Genomic DNA, 18813 nt, shown 5'->3' with positions numbered 1-18813 from the left:
AATTATACTGATTCAATTCAAGTTTATTTTATTTATATAGCGCCAAATCACAACCACAGTCGCCTGAAGGCGCTTTATTACTGATGACCCAAAGACAATTCAGTCCACTGATGAGCAGAATGCGCATCAGGCAGCTACGTGAAGTTCACCACAATTAAAAAATGAAGCTTGGAGAAAAAATAGATCCCGGGGTCAAATACGTGATGAAACAGGCTTTTGTGTAGCTACCATTCACTGCGCGTTGTTAGTTAGTTTATGTCACACTGGTTACAAACTATACTGCAGCTAAAGTATGTTGATAGTCATGTTTCACCTTTAACAACAGCATCTCTGTTCTCGCACTTTCATTCCAGACGCATTTGTCTGTCCTGCTTTGTGTTTCTTTGCTTTTTGCGCTGTCCACGGCACGTGCTGCAGAGACATCTTGTGGTCATCTTGTGAACGTTTAATGGGTTGTGATTGTTATTTTAGAAATTCAGAGCTTTGAATTCGTTTTAGAATAGTAACATCACAAGTTTAAGTTAGATAAAAGACTCTTGACAGCTTACAGGAAACAGAATCTGCATATACTGCACTATTTCAAATTGCTGACTGAATCCTCCACATTGCTGCTGTCTTTCCAATTTGAATACAGCATTTGTTTTTCGTACATGGCTTAATTTTTAGCTAGATCAAATCGTTGACTATTTCAGAATCAGAATCAATGAAACGTACAACAGACACCAAGCAATCATATAAAGTGTAGAAATAGAGATATAAACATAAATATTAAAGTATTAACACTAATGTTTCTGGGATATTACAGGTGTGAGTGCACAGGTGCACAAATATACTTTGTGGCGTACAAAAAGTGACAGAGTGTCTGGTTCAGTGTGTGGGTCTTGAAGGAAACTGTTTCCAGGGCCTACTCCGTGGATCGGCTTCCTCCGAGGCGTGGACGTCTATCAGCAGAGAATGTACCTTCACCTATCAGCAGAGAATGTCCCTTAGTCTGTAACACAGTCAAATATATTCTCAAGTAATATTCAAGCATGCCATTCAGCGTGTTAGTACGAGCAGCTCGGGAGCAGCTTGGGAGAACAAGAAAACAGAGACTGCTTTAGATTGTCTTCCCAAAGTGACTCAACTTTATTCACAAGTACAACAGTTTATATAGAGGGTAAAATTCATGAGACAGCAGATTATCAGTTTAAACCAGTACAGACCAAGATAAGGCAGTGTCTTCCTGCCCTTGGGTGAAGAAGCATCCTTTGTGTAGTTTATTAGTTCAGCTACAATTGTGATTATCTCAGCGACATATTTTCAAGGCACAAAACGAAGAGTTCTTACATTAGTGAAATCTGAAACAAACCATTTGGCCTTCAACAGGCGTCTAAAAGATTAAGAAACTAATGTAGCTGAGGGAGTGATCTCTGTGGTATTTCAACCTTGTACCAGCCTGTGATTCTCACACATCAATTCTTGGGTCAAAGAGAAAAATAACTAAAACAAAAGGGGCCTTATTGAATGACAGAGTTTTCCTGCATAATGTCACTATAAAACAATATCCAGTAAATGCTCCCATGGTACTAAAATACCTAACAGGTCTGACCCAAGTAGATGCATTAGTTTGATAGAGGGAGGCAGGAACAACCTCCTGTGTCATTCCCTCAGACTGCAAGGTTGAAGAAATCGCTCTTCAGTGTGTTACGGAGAGGGTGGGAGTCATTGTCCGTGACCGGCAGCTGTCATGAAACGGCCCAAATGCAGGCTCGTAGGTGGGGGGAGCCTGCATCTGTGAGACAGACACGCAAAATTAAAAAGGAAACCATGAGAGCAGACATGAAAACTTGACTAGACGTGACACATGGAGCACAAAGGAGGCACAATAACAAAACCCAAGATCTAAAACTCATTAAAGAAAACCAGAAACTAAATTCAAGATCCAAAATTATTTATTTGTCACATGCATCGTTATACGAGTACAACATGGGCTCCGTAGGCTGCAGCGCCCCTGAGAAGGACAAATGGATGGATGGGTTTTTAAATAAATCTAACACCAGAAGTTTGTTCTGACTGATAGATCCACCGCCCATTTCCCAATAGGAAGGGATCTAAGCAGCTTCTAAAGAAAAATGTGTGGACTTCTTGAAGTTTTTCAAGAAACTTTTCTTTCCAGGCTCTTTAGACTTCGATGACCTGGATGACTGAGAACCTTCACAGACATAATATGAAGGGATATTGATTCATCTATTTTGGGGAGCTGTTACGGTTCAGCGTGGGGGACTCAAGCGCAGGAAGCCAGAATCAGCTGTACACAAGAATTTATTTACAGAATCCACCAGGTGTATAAACAGGAAGTGCAGGGCAGTGCTATATACAACAAGGTGAGGGACGGCGCTCCAGGGAAATCCAAAGGGGTAGTCACTCGTTCTCCAATTCTCCACACACACACATGACCACAGGTCCACTCTCCACTCTCCACACACTGATTCACACGGGAAGGTATCCAGGAGTCCTGTAGACGAGGAAACGAGAATTAATTACAACGTTCACAATGTTAACTGAGCTGTAACTTTGACTCTCACTGACGGGTGGCAGACAACGATCCAGCGAAGACCAGCAGACTCCTTCTGGCTTAAATGCCGATCGCCTTGATGGGCATCAGGTGTGTTCCCCTTCCGTGGGCGTGAACCCACAGTGAGTTCTTCCCCGGCGACAGAGAGGAGGAGAGAGAGAAAGGTAGAAATGGCCGATCAACGTCCTGCTGACCCCCCAGGCCGTGACAGGAGCGTCCTATATATAACTTGGGAGTTCTGAGAAACTGTGCACACTTGATGGTGTTTTTCATTTAGACTTGATTAGGTTTAAATTTCTTTTTTATTATAAATTTAATTTGTTGATATTCTAAAAATCTTTTCTTGTTGAACCCGTACTGTAGAACTAATCTGTCGAACAGAATAAAGTCTGTTCCTTCTAAAATATGTTCCAAGTATTTGATTCCTTTACGACTTCAATCTGTGAAGTTTATCATATTATTGTTTTGTAATATGTCCGGATTGTTCCAGATAGGTGTACGTTTGCATGGGATTCATGAAGACTGTTATTTTTAGAAACTCCCACCATGCTGTCAGAGAGGAGCTGATGTTGATGCTTTTAAAGCATTCATGTCGTTTGATGTTTGAGCTGATAAATGGTCAGAAATCTCCAGATTATTGCACAGTGCCTGTTCTACAAGGCTCATCTTAGTGGGCGTGTTTTAACCATCCGGAGATGAACTGAAGCCTGTTGGTTAAAAAGTAGTGTTGAAAGTTAGGCGGCTCTAGTCCTCCTTTATCCTTGGCCCTTTGTAGCATTTTTCAGCTGATACGTGCAGGTTTATATTTCCAAAGGAATTTAGAAATGTACGAATCCAGAGATCTGAACCAGGCAGCTGATGGTTCACTCGGGATCACATAAAATAATCAAACCACCATTTTTCTTGAAGCAATCCTTCCCATGAGTGATAGGGACAGAGACTTCCCTCGAGTCAGATTGTCTTCTACTTTCATTAAAAGTGGCATGTTGGTTAATTCAGTTAAATCTGCAAGCCTAGGAGAGTTAGCTCTTCTGTGTTGTGCCACTGGCTCAGCAAGAGGTTGTTTAGTTTCCCTGGAGTGTAAATCTTTGCAATCTTCCTGGCACTTCACAACGGTCCTGGTGATATGTTAAATAAGGAATTGTTGTGGAATTTGGTGATATAAATTAGACTTGTTTTGCGGTAAATCTTTTAGAACCTACCATCATATTAAACACTACAGCCAAAGAAACAAAAAAGTGCTCACAGATTATCCTAACAAAGGAAAATTAACTCAAAAAAGCCTTTTAAACAATCTTGTGTTTTTGGATTACAAATGAATTAATTTACGAGATGCACTGTAGGTACTGTGCATTGCCCAAGAATGTAAGTGTGCACATTGTTTTCATGATCAATAATATAAATTATTGATCATTTTGAAGTAGATGTTCTTGCTGATGTTCAGTTTTACATGAATGTCTGCAAGAACTTTTCCCATCCTTTTGTTCAACCACTTGGAGTCACCAAAAGCTTATATTTTACACTGCATGATTTACACTGAGATGTACGCTTCATTGCCCAAGTGTACAAATAACTAACTAATATGTAAACCGTTTCACCATAACGTAGGAATGCTACTGTGTTTAGTAACGACTGTGTCGTCCATGTGGCCTCGGTCTCCACATCAACCAATTATTCTGATTGATTGACTGAGTATTTGCAGATATGTCCTTACAGCCTTTATTATAAAGAAGATGTGATTGTGAGCTTCTGATAAAGCTTCAAAGCCAGAAAGTATAATCCTAGAAAAAGTGAAAAAATGCTGTTCTTCTTTTTATTTTTAATGCATTTTGTTATTAATAGTTGTCCTACATTGTCACTGTAATACATCGAAATGACAAACACTTCTGTACCATAGCTACAAAAATAAAAGCACTTATTGGTCAGGAATCGTCGCGTATCCACCACTAACTAAAGTAGCGATTTAGCAAACGCCTCCTTGCCTGAGACCCTCTGAGTATTTATACTTTTTCATTTGAAGGCTTGTGCAGTACTCTGCTCTCTGCTCTACTGATGTGTTATTATAGGGCTGATCCACCTCTGTGTGTCTTTAAATATTACATTATTATACTACTTTAAAACATAAGGGAAATGATCTGATGCCAATGTAAAACTGTACAGTTGTATGATGAAAAATAAAATGTGTAGCCTTCCAATAAAGACATGGTTGATATTCCAGGTCCTAATGCTGGATGAAGTGTTCAGATTTTTAAAGTAGCATTCTCAGCTGAACCTTCCGATTGCTTTGATTCTAAATGTTGATTTTAAACTTAATTTGGTCCTCGCAAAGAAACAGCCACAGCGGCATGCTTTTCACAAGTAAAAATACAGTTTCTTTACACATTCAAGCATTTCAGTTTGAACAAGAGGAAGTTACAGCAAAACTAGAGCCTTTGTGTCTAAGGTCTGTTGTTTTTAGAGATCACACACATAGACAACCACACCACAGGAAGCCACAGACATGAACACAATTTCAACTTCTCATAAAGATCTGTCTGTTAAAGTTGTGCAGTCAAAGCAAAAGCAGAAGGTTCAAGGTTCTTTATTTGTCACATGCATAGTTATACAAGTATAACACACAGTGAAATGTAGCCTGACACACTCCTCGACATGTGCAAAAAAATGGGGGGGGGGGGGGGGGGTGTAGAGGAAGAACATTATATATATATATATATAGTATATACACATTGGGTGAATGTGCAGTAGCAGCAGCAAGCAGGTGAATTCTGTACATTAATATGAATAGATATCTGACTATTTTACAGGATAGACAATATAAACATATTTAAAATTAAAGGAATTGAAATGTACATTGTGCCTTGGTTTAGTGTCTGGAAGAGTCCTGTCTCAGTCAATTATAGATGATGTGAGAGGGCGGGTGTGTGTGTTTAGGGCACGGATGGCTTGGGGATAGAAGCTCCTCTTGAGTCTCTCTGTCCTTGCCCGGAAGATGCGGAACCTTCTACCAGATTGCAGAAGTTGGAACAGTTTGTTGCCAGGATGGGACGGGTCCTTCAGTATCTGCGCTGCTCTAGTCCGGCATCTCCTGGTGTAGGTGTCCTGAAGTGGGGGGAGAGCAATCCTGCAGCAGCGTTCTGCTGTACGGATCACTCTCTGGAGAGCTTTTTGGTCCTTCACACAGCTGTTCCCGAACCACGATGTCATGTTCTGTGTGAGGATGCTCTCCACAGCGCCTGTATAGAAAATCCTGAGGATCTTTGGAGAGACCCTGAACTTCCTCAGTTGTCGTAGGTGATACAGGCGCTGCCTAGCCTTTTTGGTCTGGACCTGAATGTGGGCAGCCCATGTCAGGTCTGAGGAGATGTGGACACCAAGATACTTGAAGGACTGCACCCTCTCCACTGGAGCTCCATTGATGATAATGGGCTTGTAGTCTCTGTGCTGACCCCTTCTGAAGTCCACCACCAGCTCCTTGGTCTTGCAGACGTTCAGCTGGAGGTGGTTGTCCTGGCACCACGATGCCAGATTCTTCACTTCATCCATGTAGGCCGCCTCATCGTTGTTGGAGATGGCACCCAACACCACTGTGTCATCAGCAAACTTCACAATGGTGTTGGAGCCATGGGTGGCCACACAGTCTGAAACACCAAAGCTGTTCCTGCCCTTCAATTACAGAGCACACTGTTTTATTCACTTCAGCAAACAATTGTAATTACAAGAAAAACGCTGTGTAAATTCTTAAGTTGAATACTTTGTATGATGCTGAGGTATAATGACCTTTGAAGACACCGTCTGTATGAAGAAACATGCTGCAGGCACTGCTCAGGTGTGGCTTTGGCCCATTCTCCCACACATTCAAATCCTGAAGGTCCCGTGGCCTGTGCTATAACTCCCCATAGATTTGGATTCAGGGCAGCTGATTGGCTGGTACCAGTTTAGAGTTTCCTTGGCCGTGTGTTTGGCATCATTGTCTTGCTGAAACATGCACTCTTTGTTCATCCTCCTGGTAGATTTTTGTCAGGAATGTCTCAGTACATTATTCCATTCATGCAAATTCAGCTCCCAGAGTCCTCAGTGGAAGCTTCGGTAGTTTAGACATTCTTCTGTAACCAATGTCATCGTTATGTTTCGCAGCAATACGATTGCAACAGTCCTTAGATGCTCACTGGTTTTATATATCATGAAATGTCCATTGTGTGGCACATTGGTAATGACACAACGTTTTATTGGCCATCAATTAGGCCTGAACCAGCTGATAATAATCAGTACTAAGTGACAGGATTGCTTTCTAATTACTGACAGATTTCAGCTGATGTCATGACTTTCCATGTGATTTCCCTTTCTTTATGTGTTCGGTACTTTTTCCCCGCATCTTTTCTTATTGTTACACATCGATGGTTTGATTTCTTTAGATTTATCGCATAACTGCTGCATCTATTTCATGCATCATGCATTCATACATTTAGTCCAAAATGTGTTTATAGAAAGATTATTTGACTTTAAATTCACTTTATCACAATTCCAAGGCTGCTCAGCACCTAAGAAGCCACTGCTTTACAATGAAAAGCCAGGATAAAGTTTCCAACTTCCCAACAATCTTACTTTAGTGAGAACTCCCCAGTAAACTGATGGAACAAAATGTTTGGCCATAAAGGCTGAAATAAGCAAACTTGAAGCCTAAGAGGTCCAATTTTGATATTCCTTTGAAACTCCCACGATGAGGAACCTAATGAGGAGGATGATTGAAGGTTGTTATCATCATGTCCTCATCCAATCAGAATGCAAAATAAAACAGCCACCAGGTTGTTGTTTGTTTGTTTTTTTTAGTTTTGTGACCTTTTCAAAGTGGACAGACAACAATAAAGAGACAGGAGATAACAGCAGGGGACTTTTCATTTAGCGACTTGACACAGAGAATACAAGAATATCATTTCATTTATTCATTATACATGTTTTGGAGCTGCAATATGCTGGTGTACAGACAAGCTCTGTTTCAGAGATGGGCTTTTAACCAGACGCATTATCTACAGTTTCCAACAGCATTGCTTTCTGGTAAAAGAGTCCAGGTGCTGAACTTGCAAGATAAAGTTACAACATTCGATTTGTTGTGTCCAGTGTCCTGACTTTTTTGGAAACAGGTTTAGAAATGATGAAAGAATACAATCAAGTCTTGGCCCCTGTGCTATCCAACATAACAGAACATAGTAATAAATAATATGGTCTTCAGATGATGCACATACAATTTCAGGTGAACAACAAAATCAGACGTATTACATCGTATAATTATTTATTTAACAAAACGAAGCCAACACACAGAAGCAGTGTGTGAAAAATTAAATACAATATTACTGCTTCAGCGGGAGTCACGTAGCCGCTAGCTGCTAATAATCAGATAATCTGTTTATGTGCTTCTTATATAAATTTTTTAGTGCTGTCAGTGTTAATCTCTTTAAAATGATGTTAACGCCATGACCGCATTAATGCGGCAAATCTCAGTTAGCGAGTTAAGGTGGATCTCCCCGTGCGTGGGGCTGCACAGCATCAACGTGTTGACGAGCTAACCACGCTAACGCATTGATGCCATGCAGCTCTATGCACGGGGCGATCCACTTTAACTCGCTGAGATTTGCCGCATTAATGCGGACAGCACTAAAAAAATTTGGAACAGAATAAATGGACCCTTGCAGAGCAATAGCAATTCATGTTTACGTAGTTCAAACGTGTATAATAAAAGATATTATCTTCTACTTTTTTATAATAGAATATTATTTTATTGCATCTCCATGAGCTTTGTGCATTACATTGTTTGTTTTTAGAATCTGTTATTGCATGGTAAAAAAAACCAAAAAAAAAAACCTTTATGACCATTGTGAAGACATAGTATATACAAGATTATGCAAGATGTGTTGTTGTGGAGAAACACTTCCCTGTGATGGCTTAGTATTGTGCAAGCATAATACGTGCCTTGGTGGTTGATGAAACAGTGTCTCTGGCTGCACTGTGCTGTGCTGCAGGTTTGATATTAAAACTAAAATTAATGCCAGTGAGTTAAGAACCTTTTGGAAGGACCCTCATTTAAAGAACACCTCATAAATAAGACGTTAAAGGTTGAGTAGCAATATAGAGAAAAGCAAAAGTCATTTCACAGTCTGCTTGTATTTCAAGGAAAGAGCACAAAGGAGAAAAACAGAACTCGTGCTGGTGATGATGTTGGTGAGAACATAAACCAAAGACAGACAGATACAGACAACTGAGGAAAACATGCCCAGAATGCACCTTTCAGGATAACAGTGACCCATGGGGCTAAGTGGGACTAAGAGATCCTCCAACATCTTTCAGCTATTGTGAGCACTCAGCTATCTCTGCCCTGAACTCAGATTGTACAGGGGGAACATCTTTTGAACAGTGCCTATCACCATGTTCTTCCTGAAGGTATCTGTGGTGAAATAATACGCAATGGGGTTAAGCACTGTGTTTAGACAAGCCACCGCCAGGCTGTAGCGGTATGCAGCCAACATGGGGTGCATACCGCTACAAGTTCTAGAGGTTATAGGCTCTCTGTGCAGGGAGAGGACAACTAGGGTAGCATGGTATGGAGAGAAACTGAATAGGAAAATAAGCAGACTTGTAGCAATCATCCTCCGGATCTTTCTGCTGTTCAGCAGATTTGTCTGAGCCACAGTGCTTTTTTGAACAGTATGAACCAATATCCAGGAGCATACTAGCATAATTGCTAAAGGGAGCCCAAACCCCAGAAATAAAGTGGAAAAAACTACTGCTGGTTGTGTGGCATAAACCGGTGGGTTATCAAAGCAATGTTTAGTAACATTTAAAGAAACATTTTCACGCTTGAGGATGTAGATTGGCACACTTGGACCAAAGGACAGTATCCAGACTCCAAGACAAATCAACCATGACTTCTGTCTTGCTCTCTGAATTCTTGTAGACATAGGAAAGCTGACAGCGACACAGCGGTCAAAGCAAATACAAGCGAGGAATAAGATGCTCCCATACATGTTGGCCTTCAGGATCAAGCCAAGGCAATCACACAACACCAGAGGAATGCCTTCTAATCCAAGGTGGTAGTAGATTCTCACTGGCAATGTGAGGATGAGTAAAAAGTCCGCCACGGTCAGGTTGGTCATGTAGACAACTGTTGGGGATCTGGATTTGATTTGACAAAAAAAAAATACCAGAGCTATAACATTCAAAGTAAGACCCACGATGAAGATGAAGGAGTACAAGCACACGTGGATGATGTCGAAGTGGTTCGTACTGTCATTGGTGCAGGTAGTGGTGTTGCTGATGGACATCGTGACCTGTGAGAAAGCAGAAAAAATAATGCATGAAAAAAACAGGTTTGTTGCAGGTTTAAGTATCAAAGAACAATTCATGTTCAGCTCAGATGTCGTCAATCAAATAACTGTAACTTATGTCATGTCAACATAAAGCTTCTTTGATTACTACGGCAGCAATGTTACAAACTACTATCTCAGCTGGGAAACAGTCAAAGAAGCACACGCTGATCAGAACCATAAGTGAAGCAGCTCACTGAAGTGACTACACACAGTCACACACAGTTCTGAATTGGTGTAAGAAAGACAAACTGTCAGACTCCAACCTGATTCACCAAATCGAAACTGGACTTAAAACGAATCACAGTGAAGCTGGAATTACTGAAGCCGTCGTCAGGCCTAAGTCTTTGCAATATGTTAGTGATTAAAACAGACCTCGCCCTCGCACAGCTTCATACCACTGAAGGGACACTACAAGGATGATTGAGCTCTATCATTGGCTATTTGCTGGGTGGGCTGAAATCACATTCAGGTTACCCACAGAAGAGGCTCCGCAGTCAAAGCTTCTAGTACCAGTATTAGTAGCTCAGGAAGATAGGGTGGCAGAGGAGCCAATCACTGGCTTCAATGTGATTGAACACATGTTAGAGAGGGGAATAGAGCCGCCTCGTGCTGTGAAGGAGGATGTTAGCACAGTATTCTCCACTGACTGTAAGAAAGCGGAAGTCTTTTTAAAGGTGAGTTTGTTAGGAGCAACTCAGGCGGACCCCAGCAGCAGATCACAGTACGCATTTAGCTAGAGTGTAAATGACTTATCTACAGTGACAGAGTAACAATAACAGTTCTGGGATTGCAGGGATAACTGGCGGAGGACTTGAACGGTCTATGGGAAGAAAAGGGAGCAGAGATTACTGAGTGGACACTAGACTTGTAGTCAAGACCGCCTAAACCAAGACAATACCAAGACCACAAGGTATCGAGACCAAAACCAAGACCAAGACAAAGTCGAGACAAGACCAAGGCCACGTAAAAGTGGTCTCGAGACTGGTATCGAGACCAAGACAGGTCTTAAGACATCCAACTCTAGTGGACACGGAGAGAGGAAGACGAGGGTTGTGTGAGGTAATAGAGTTGGAGAGCTTATTTGTCACGAGTTTGGTAGAAGGCTGGGGCAGTGGTAGTGAGGAGCTGGGGGCTGAGGCGAGAAGAGTGCGTGCTGGTGGCACAGGCAGATGGGCGTGGCCAGTTCCCCTTCTCCAGCACAGCAGCAGAAGGTAAGACAGCTATTGAGGGAGGAGATTAACATGTTTGCACCCAATGGTTTTTCTTACAGCACCTCCTTCTCAAAACTCCACCTCTCCTCTCCTGCCTGCTCACCCTCTCAGCCTCTCTGCATGACTCCGAGGAATTTGGACTCAGTGTATCCCTCTCATTTGAGTAAATTATGGTTGTGGAGAGATTACTCGAAAATGATGCATGGACTAATTCTCCTGTCTTCCTTCCCCCAGACCATATCTGTTCCTCGAGTCACAGTCCACTGGCTTCACTTAAACCCTCACCACCATATGGCCCAAGTGTGTGCATGTGTTTAACTGAGAACATGCAACTCAGTCCTGCTCTCTTGCCTGTTCTCGTCTAGGCCTTGCACTTGCACTTAGTCTGCATGCCTCCAGTTTAACCATTCATAACAGAACAGCACATCATGCTGCGTGTACGCACAGGAAATAAAAATCTGGAGTCTGGCAAAGCTGTTTCCACAGGGTGCAATCGTGGAAAAATAATCCCCCTCTGTGGAGTTTTTGCTACATAATCTGTAAAAGCTGTACTCAAAAGGCATTGTAGCTCCAACAGTACATACACAGTATAAACTTATTGCTTCACTAACACGTTATCAGGAAAGATAGCACTTTAAATGGCATATGTCCTTAAGTAGTTTGGGAGGACGAATGTAAAACAGTCTATCACATATGTTGCCATGCATATCCCCCAACCTACTCAAATATGTATGTGAGAAAAGAAATGAATGGACATGATGAAAAATTAGTCGTCCTATGTATTCTTTTGTTACAAGATCCCAAATCCACCATAAGAGCCTATTGCAGAGTACTTAAAAGTACTTCTAATGTTACCTTTCATAATTACACATCATACAAGTGCTCTGGGTTTACAGCTCATTCACTGTAACATTTCCATTTGGTTATAACAAATAGCTGAAAAGTCATTGGCTACCTGGAAGATTTTAGCTGAGAGCTTGTAAATGAAAATCCACGTTTGGCCAAATGTTGCGCTTTACTTTAGTTTACTGGGTTTTTGTTTTTTTGACAATTTGTAAAACATTTCACACCATGAAGACATGCAAAGGTACAACAGTATCTCTGTTTCTAAACATTATTTGTGTATGTTTGAAATAACATGAAATAGTCAGTGCATTTTCAAACCAGTACATTTCTTTCAGTTTCATGTCGTTCACACAGACTAAGGTAAGGACAGGAAGATACACAAATAACATTCCCCACAATTTTCTGGTTTGGTTTTACCCTCTGTAGAGCTGAGTGACAAGTACTAAAATAGTGTTAAATAGTATAAAATAGTGTTTAAAGGTAATTTGTAAATGCGCTGATAGTGTGAGTTTTACCTGTTTGATGATTAAATTTATAAAGATCCAGTGGAAGCAGAAGAAGAGCACTTCTGTGGTGAGCTGATATCTTTGCCACAAGGCAGCTTCCTGTGCTGACATCGGTCAGCTTCTCTCTGCTCAGTTTTCACACGTGTGTGTGGTACGAATACTTTCTTTACATTTTCTGTACGTGTTATGGAAATGTATCCACACACAGTCTGTAGTTTGCTCTCATATCGTTATTGTTTGTGTAAACATAAACAAAATTTATTATGTTACAAATGTTATTGGGTCATCTCCAAGCAGATCTAAAAATCTTTGTATTAAAATAAAAATGACTATTTTCTAAATTCAAAGTCATGTGACAAAACAGACGAGGCTCGTTGTCTTTTTTAAGTTTTAGTTATTATTGACTGGCTTACATGAATAATGCTGAGCTTGATTTACTTCTAGCTTGATGTTAAATTTACATCATATTTATATCTTAGAAGAGAGATCCCTCTAGAGGCGAGCAAATCACCCGGGTTCTGTTCATCTGGATGTTGGAGGAAACATCAGTGGAACAAACCTTTCTTCAGTCACAGCTGACAGGATGTTACCCCAACCTTCCCCAAACCCCAACTAACAGTGACCCTGAGAGGTCAAGTGGACTGCAACTTAAGAAAACAACAGCAAATAGAAAAAAGCTGCAAAATAACACAAAACACAACGGAAATAGGAAAAAACACAAAACAAGCCCCAAAACTGGCATCGTTTTGGGGCTACATAGTTCTACAGTGGCAGAACTATGTAGATGTAAATGTGACTGAAGGAGCAGAACAAGTGTCAGGCTTAAAGAGTGTTTCAGTATTAGACATGCTGTGGCATATTAACATATTAATCTGTAGAGTTTAATTCGGCTCTCTCGTGTTTGTCAAATATTTTCACTATGTAAAAATAAATTTTTTAATTCAAGTTTTTGTTTTTTCTATTTTTCTGCTGTTTTTTTAAAATCGTCAAACACGTGACCTTTCATCACAGTCGGATATCAACCACACACAAAACTGCATGTCAGGATCCAGACTGGCTGGTCCTCCTCCTCCTATCAACCCTCCCACATATCTGACTTCCTGAGTGGGCCATAGTTCTTCCCACAGTTCTTCAAATCAGTGAGGAAGAGCGCGACGGTGCGAACGAGTGAGTCTGCAGACAGTTTATGTAGGAGGCTCGTCGCACACCCTCCTGTACACGCTGAGTCTGCAGAGTTCTGCTTTTCACCAAGTGTCCACATTTTCAAGTTTACAGATAAAATGTTCATGTTTGTGTTTTAGCTCTCATGGGTCCTCAGATGCAGCTAAAGGTGGGGCTTTAACAAATCACCCCTTCAAAGGAGTTCTCTTTAACTCATCGATCCTTGCTTCTTTGATATAGAGTCCTCTAAAGGTCAACAGCACTAAATGTTTAAAAAAGAAAATGTATTTTCTCATCACGAGCCCTAAATCAGCTGAGTCACATGTCACAGATGCACCTCCATGCATTTGTGTTGATAACACACTGATAACAAGCTGTGGGTCTGTGTGAGGGTACGTCGATGATTTTGATCTTTTCAGAGAAGAATTTGTCTTTGGGCCGTGGAAATGACTTTAACCAGACACGAGCAGATACATGTAGCTTCAGGCTCACCTGTTTGTTTAGCTGTATGTCCGAGACTAACTTCACATGTGGGACAGAAAAGTTTGTTTCTTCGTCTTTAATCCATTACATCGTTTCAAAACCCAGCTCGTTTTGAATAGTCTTTATTAGATGACGCATTAATGATTACAGACAACGGAGTTTGGATTTCTTTGGAAGTTCAGGATCGGTTATAAACTTGCTGACCAACAGTGATAAAGAAACAATGGAGATTTCTTTGTGAACAAATGTTCTGTAGACACCAGTTTGATATTTGAGGCTTTAATAGTGGAACAATAAACATTTCCTGTCACTGACCTCATTTGTGTCGTGTGCTGATGTCAGTGGTTCCACCACAATTTTGCAGCTACATGTTGAAAAGTCCATACAAGTTTTATTATGAGTTCATTTAACATTAACCAGAGAATGTTTTTTCTCAGTCCACTGTGAAAGGTAAGCGAATTAAGGCAGAAATGTAGAAAATCCCACAGCAATTCACAGAAAACTACATTCAGTGTCACAGTGGTGTATGTGGAAGTTTGTCTTCCTGCCAGAAGTTCTTAACTTTGGCTTGAATGATCCGAGTCGAGCTCCTAGTATTCAGTAAAGTCCCTTCAATTCACAAGTTGGAGTCACTTGTTCCTGAGAACTCTGAATGGAAGTCCGTGTCCTGGTATGATCACGTCGGCAGTACGTAAGGCCTCCTGGCGGCTGACCTCGTGTACTGCAGCGTTCATACTTAGATCCCGCCAGCTGTTCTCGTCTGAGCAGCACTCAAACAGATCTCCTGCGATCAGCACGGTGCCTGCTGAGGTCCCCTTCACCTGCACGCTGATATCTTGTCCTGTGTGGCCTGGAGTGGGAACTATAGACACCTGTGGATGAAACAAGACTATTTAAAAACACTACATACATTTAGAAAAACCAACGAGATCACCAACTCTGTCACAGGACTCAAATTTTGAGATTATTGTTGAAATTATTTAATAGTTTTTCTTTATTTTTACTACTTTCTACATTGTAGATACAAACTGAAGACGTCACCTATATGAAGCAAGATATATGGGATTATGTAGTAAAGACAAACGTGATAAATATGTTTTATATTTTAAGTTCCAGCCTTTGCTTTGTTGGCAGCGCTGCAAACCCTCGGCCTTCTCTCAGTGAGCTTCATGATGGGGTCACCTGACGTGTTTCCCCTCACAGGTGAGCCTGTCAGGGCTCATTTGCTGAATTTCTTGCCTTCTTAATGAGGTTGGGACCATCAGGTGTGTTGTGCAGCAGTCAGGTTGGTGCACAGCTGGCAGCCATATTTGACGACTGTTAGAATTCATATTATGGCAAGAACCAATCAGCTGAGAGAAACAACAGCCCATCATTACTTTCAGAACTGAAGCTCAGTCAGGCTGTAAAACTGCTAAAACTTTGAATGTGTCCCCAAGTGCTGTCACAAAAACCATCAAGACCACGATGAAACTGTCTGACATGAGGACGCCCCAGGAAAGGAAGAGCAGGAGTCCCCTCTACATTCATCCGAGTCACCAGCCTCAGAAATCACAAGTTAACAGCAGCTCAGATCAGAGCCCAGATAGATGCCACACAGAGCTCCAGTAGCAGACACATCTCTACATGTTCAGAGGAGACTGTGTGAATCAGGCCTTTATGGTCAAACAGCTGCTGAGAAACACAAGGAGTGGACATTAGACCAGAGGACATCTGTGCTTTGGTCTGATGGGTCCTGGCCTCCACAGTCACCTGACCTAAACCCAGTGTGGATGGTTTGGGATGAGATGGAGCTCAGAGTGAAGGCAAAGGACCAACAAGTGCTCAGCATCTCTGGGAACTCCTTCAAGACTGTTGGAAACCGTTTCAGGAGACGACCTCATGAAGCTCATGGAGAGAACGCCAAGAGGGAGCAAAGCAGGACTCAAAGCAAAGGCTGTTTGGAAGAACCTGAAATATCAAACATGTCCTGAGTTATTTCACACTTTTCTTGTTTACTACAGAATTTCATGTTTATTCATAGTTCTGATGCCTTCAGCGAGAATTAATGTAATCCGAATGAGAATACTTTATTAATCCCTAAGGTAATTATGTAAATGTAAATAGTGTAATAGTTCATTACTGCGTAAATAGTAATGACAACTGGTACACACACACACACACACACACACACACACAGTCCGTGTTTGCATCGCGGTGGTTTCAGTGTGTTGTATTCCAGCTAAATGAAGATCAAAATAAGAAATAAATCTCTCGGTTCAACCTTTAAATTTCAGTGTGTGTTGTGACAAAAATGAAAAACTCACATGTTCATCAACGGTGTAAGTCTGTCCCTCTGCCAGCTCGCTGGGACTGTATCTGTCCCCTTCACTGACGTCATATCCTACAATCATCTTTGCAGTTGGGAAAAGACTCAGATTTCCAATGTGGTCTGAGTGTCCGTGGGTGCCCACGACCAACTCAATGTTTTCTGGGTCCAAACCTCTCTTTTTTAAGGTCGTCAGAAGGAAGTCCCGGTCCCACGGCCCCCCAGTGTCGACCAGGATATTCTTCAGTCCCGTTATCAGAGTGATGGTCCCGTCGGCTCTGAAGTTCCCGTCAGTCTCCGGACAACAATATCCGGGTTTCAGGACGGACACGGAATACGCCTGACCGCAGAAATCCAACTCCGTCTCTGACAGAGGGACTTTCTTAAGGGAACAACATCCACCAGAGGTTACCTCCATCACTGCAGTTACGGAAGTGGTGTGGAGCGTTTCTTCTTCTTCCTGAAAAAGCGGAATAAACAGAGAAGTCTGCTGCCCTCTAATGGTTGTTATCTGTTACTGCGGGTTTAAACCGACGACTGAAAGCATCTTTTATATAGTCATTGGGTTGGAGCAAAGCACGAAGGAGTATTAGGGCTTTATTCAGAAAAATATATTATTGATCAGTTTGAGAATAAAGCTGAAATAATACTCTGGACTTTACTCTCTTTATTATTAAAAAAAAGTCTGTGGTGATTATCGGCCTCTGCAAAACGCCTTCTGTAGATGAGTTAATGAGATCATACTTCAGAGTCAGTTTTAGTCATAGGAAATGATTTCTCTTTCAGCACAAACACAGTGTGGTGATAAGAATAAAGACAATGAAGAGATGGAACAGAAAGCAGGAAATGAAATGGCTGGAAATAAGACAGATGCCAGCATACAGATAGTTACACCCTCGTGAAAAAAGACGATGTATGTTGTTTCACAAGACACAGTAAGACAGCTGGTCAAGTGGTCTGTGTAGGTTCACCATCATCTAGGTCATGGGAATCTAGAGTTTAGAAATAAGAGCAACTGGACTTCTTAAGTTTCCTGAAGACGTGTCACTTCATATCCGAGAAGCCTGGAACTGAAGAAGCTTCTGGATGAGACACTGGGAATGTCTGAGGCCCCAGTCTGCCAGTTCTTCGACTTCCACCTCAAGCAAAGCTTCAGTTGCATTACAAGGGAAGCTGAAGCTCATGGTTCTCCTCCAATTTTCTCAAACTTAACAGTAATAAAACTGAAGTTTTATTACGTCCTGGATTGATTACTGTAATTCCCTCCTGTTTGGTCTTCCTGAAAGGTCCCTTCATAAACTCCAACTTCTTCAAAGTTCTGCAGCTCGGGTCATAACTTGCACTCCGTGAAGAGCTCATATTACCCCAGCTCTTCAGAAGCTTCACTGGTTGCCCATAGAAGCCAGGATAAATTTTAAAATCTTATTTCTCACGTACAAGTGTCTCCATAAATCTGCTCCTTCATATTTGTGTGAGCTGCTCCACTGTTTCCCGCCCTCTCAGATCCTCATCTGCTATTCATCTTACTGTTCCGTCCGCGGGTCTCATCACTGTGGGTCACAGAGCTTTCAGTGAGCTTTCAGTCGCTCGGCTCTGGAACTCTCTTCCTCCAGCCATAAGAAATATTGACTCCCTTTCTGTGTTTAAGTCACAGCTCAAAACACATCTGTTCAAACTGGTTTATTCACTTTAGTGCTGATTTGATCTGTTGTCAAGTTCTGTTTTGCAATTTTAACTTATTTTATGTATTTTATGACTATTGTTCCTTTTATTAATTTTGTTCTTTGTAAGGTGACTTTGGGTTTCTCGTAGATCTCTTAGGACTGTCCTGGCTGACATGTGTCTGCAACGTTGAGGTTGGGGTGGCCTCTAGATGGGCAAACTGAAGTGATGGTTCCCCTGATTAAGAAGGGGCCTGTAGGATGTGGCTCCAACTATTGAGGGATTATACTCCCCAATAAAGTCTATCCCAGGGTAATGAAGAGAGAGTTTATCTGTTAGTTGAACCTTGGATTCAGGAGGACACATGTGGTTTTCATCCTGGTCATTGAAACACTGGACCAGCTCGTTATCCTCTCAAGGATATTCGGGGGGGTGTGGGAGGTTGCCCAACCAGTCTACACGTGTTTTTAAGGAGAAGGCATCTAACCAGGTATCTCAGGGTATCCTCTGGGTGCTTTTGGAGTATGAGGTGTCTGGCCTGTTGTTAGGGGCCATTCAATCCCTGTACAACCATAAAGCTTGGTTTGTATTGCCAGCAGTAAGTTCAACTAGCTTCCAGTAGGTGTTGGACTGTGTCTTTGTTACCCTTTATCAGCAGTTTTAGTCATAGCTTTTATGGACAGAATAGCTAAGTGTAGACAGATGATGGAGCAAACTAACC

The 18813-nt window shown here is 41.6% G+C and overlaps 2 protein-coding genes across 2 annotated transcripts; both read right to left on the bottom strand.

Annotated features, from left to right (window-relative positions):
* Positions 1–8181: 8181 nt before the first annotated feature.
* LOC146716654 (lysophosphatidic acid receptor 6) lies at positions 8182–13103 on the bottom strand. The gene is made up of 2 exons (XM_085452835.1): positions 12488–13103; positions 8182–9876 (listed from the first exon to the last, which is right to left on the bottom strand). Exons 1-2 carry the CDS (start codon positions 12587–12589, stop codon positions 8914–8916), a joined length of 1065 nt encoding a protein of 354 aa, XP_085308961.1. The 5' UTR covers positions 12590–13103; the 3' UTR covers positions 8182–8913.
* Positions 13104–14203: 1100 nt separating this feature from the next.
* mblac1 (metallo-beta-lactamase domain containing 1) lies at positions 14204–16889 on the bottom strand. Its single transcript, XM_085451882.1, has 2 exons — positions 16429–16889; positions 14204–14994 (listed from the first exon to the last, which is right to left on the bottom strand). The coding sequence occupies exons 1-2, from the start codon at positions 16846–16848 to the stop codon at positions 14752–14754; spliced, it is 663 nt and encodes a 220-aa protein (XP_085308008.1). The 5' UTR covers positions 16849–16889; the 3' UTR covers positions 14204–14751.
* Between the last annotated feature and the right edge of the window lie 1924 nt (positions 16890–18813).

The sequence above is a fragment of the Copadichromis virginalis genome, linkage group LG3, assembly GCF_057382275.1.
Source record: "Copadichromis virginalis isolate Kocher_CV1m ecotype Utaka linkage group LG3, C_Virginalis_male_GT1.1, whole genome shotgun sequence".
Classification (NCBI taxonomy): domain Eukaryota; kingdom Metazoa; phylum Chordata; class Actinopteri; order Cichliformes; family Cichlidae; genus Copadichromis; species Copadichromis virginalis.
Note: the sequence above shows the minus strand (reverse complement) of the source record. Positions and strands in the feature narration are given on the sequence as shown.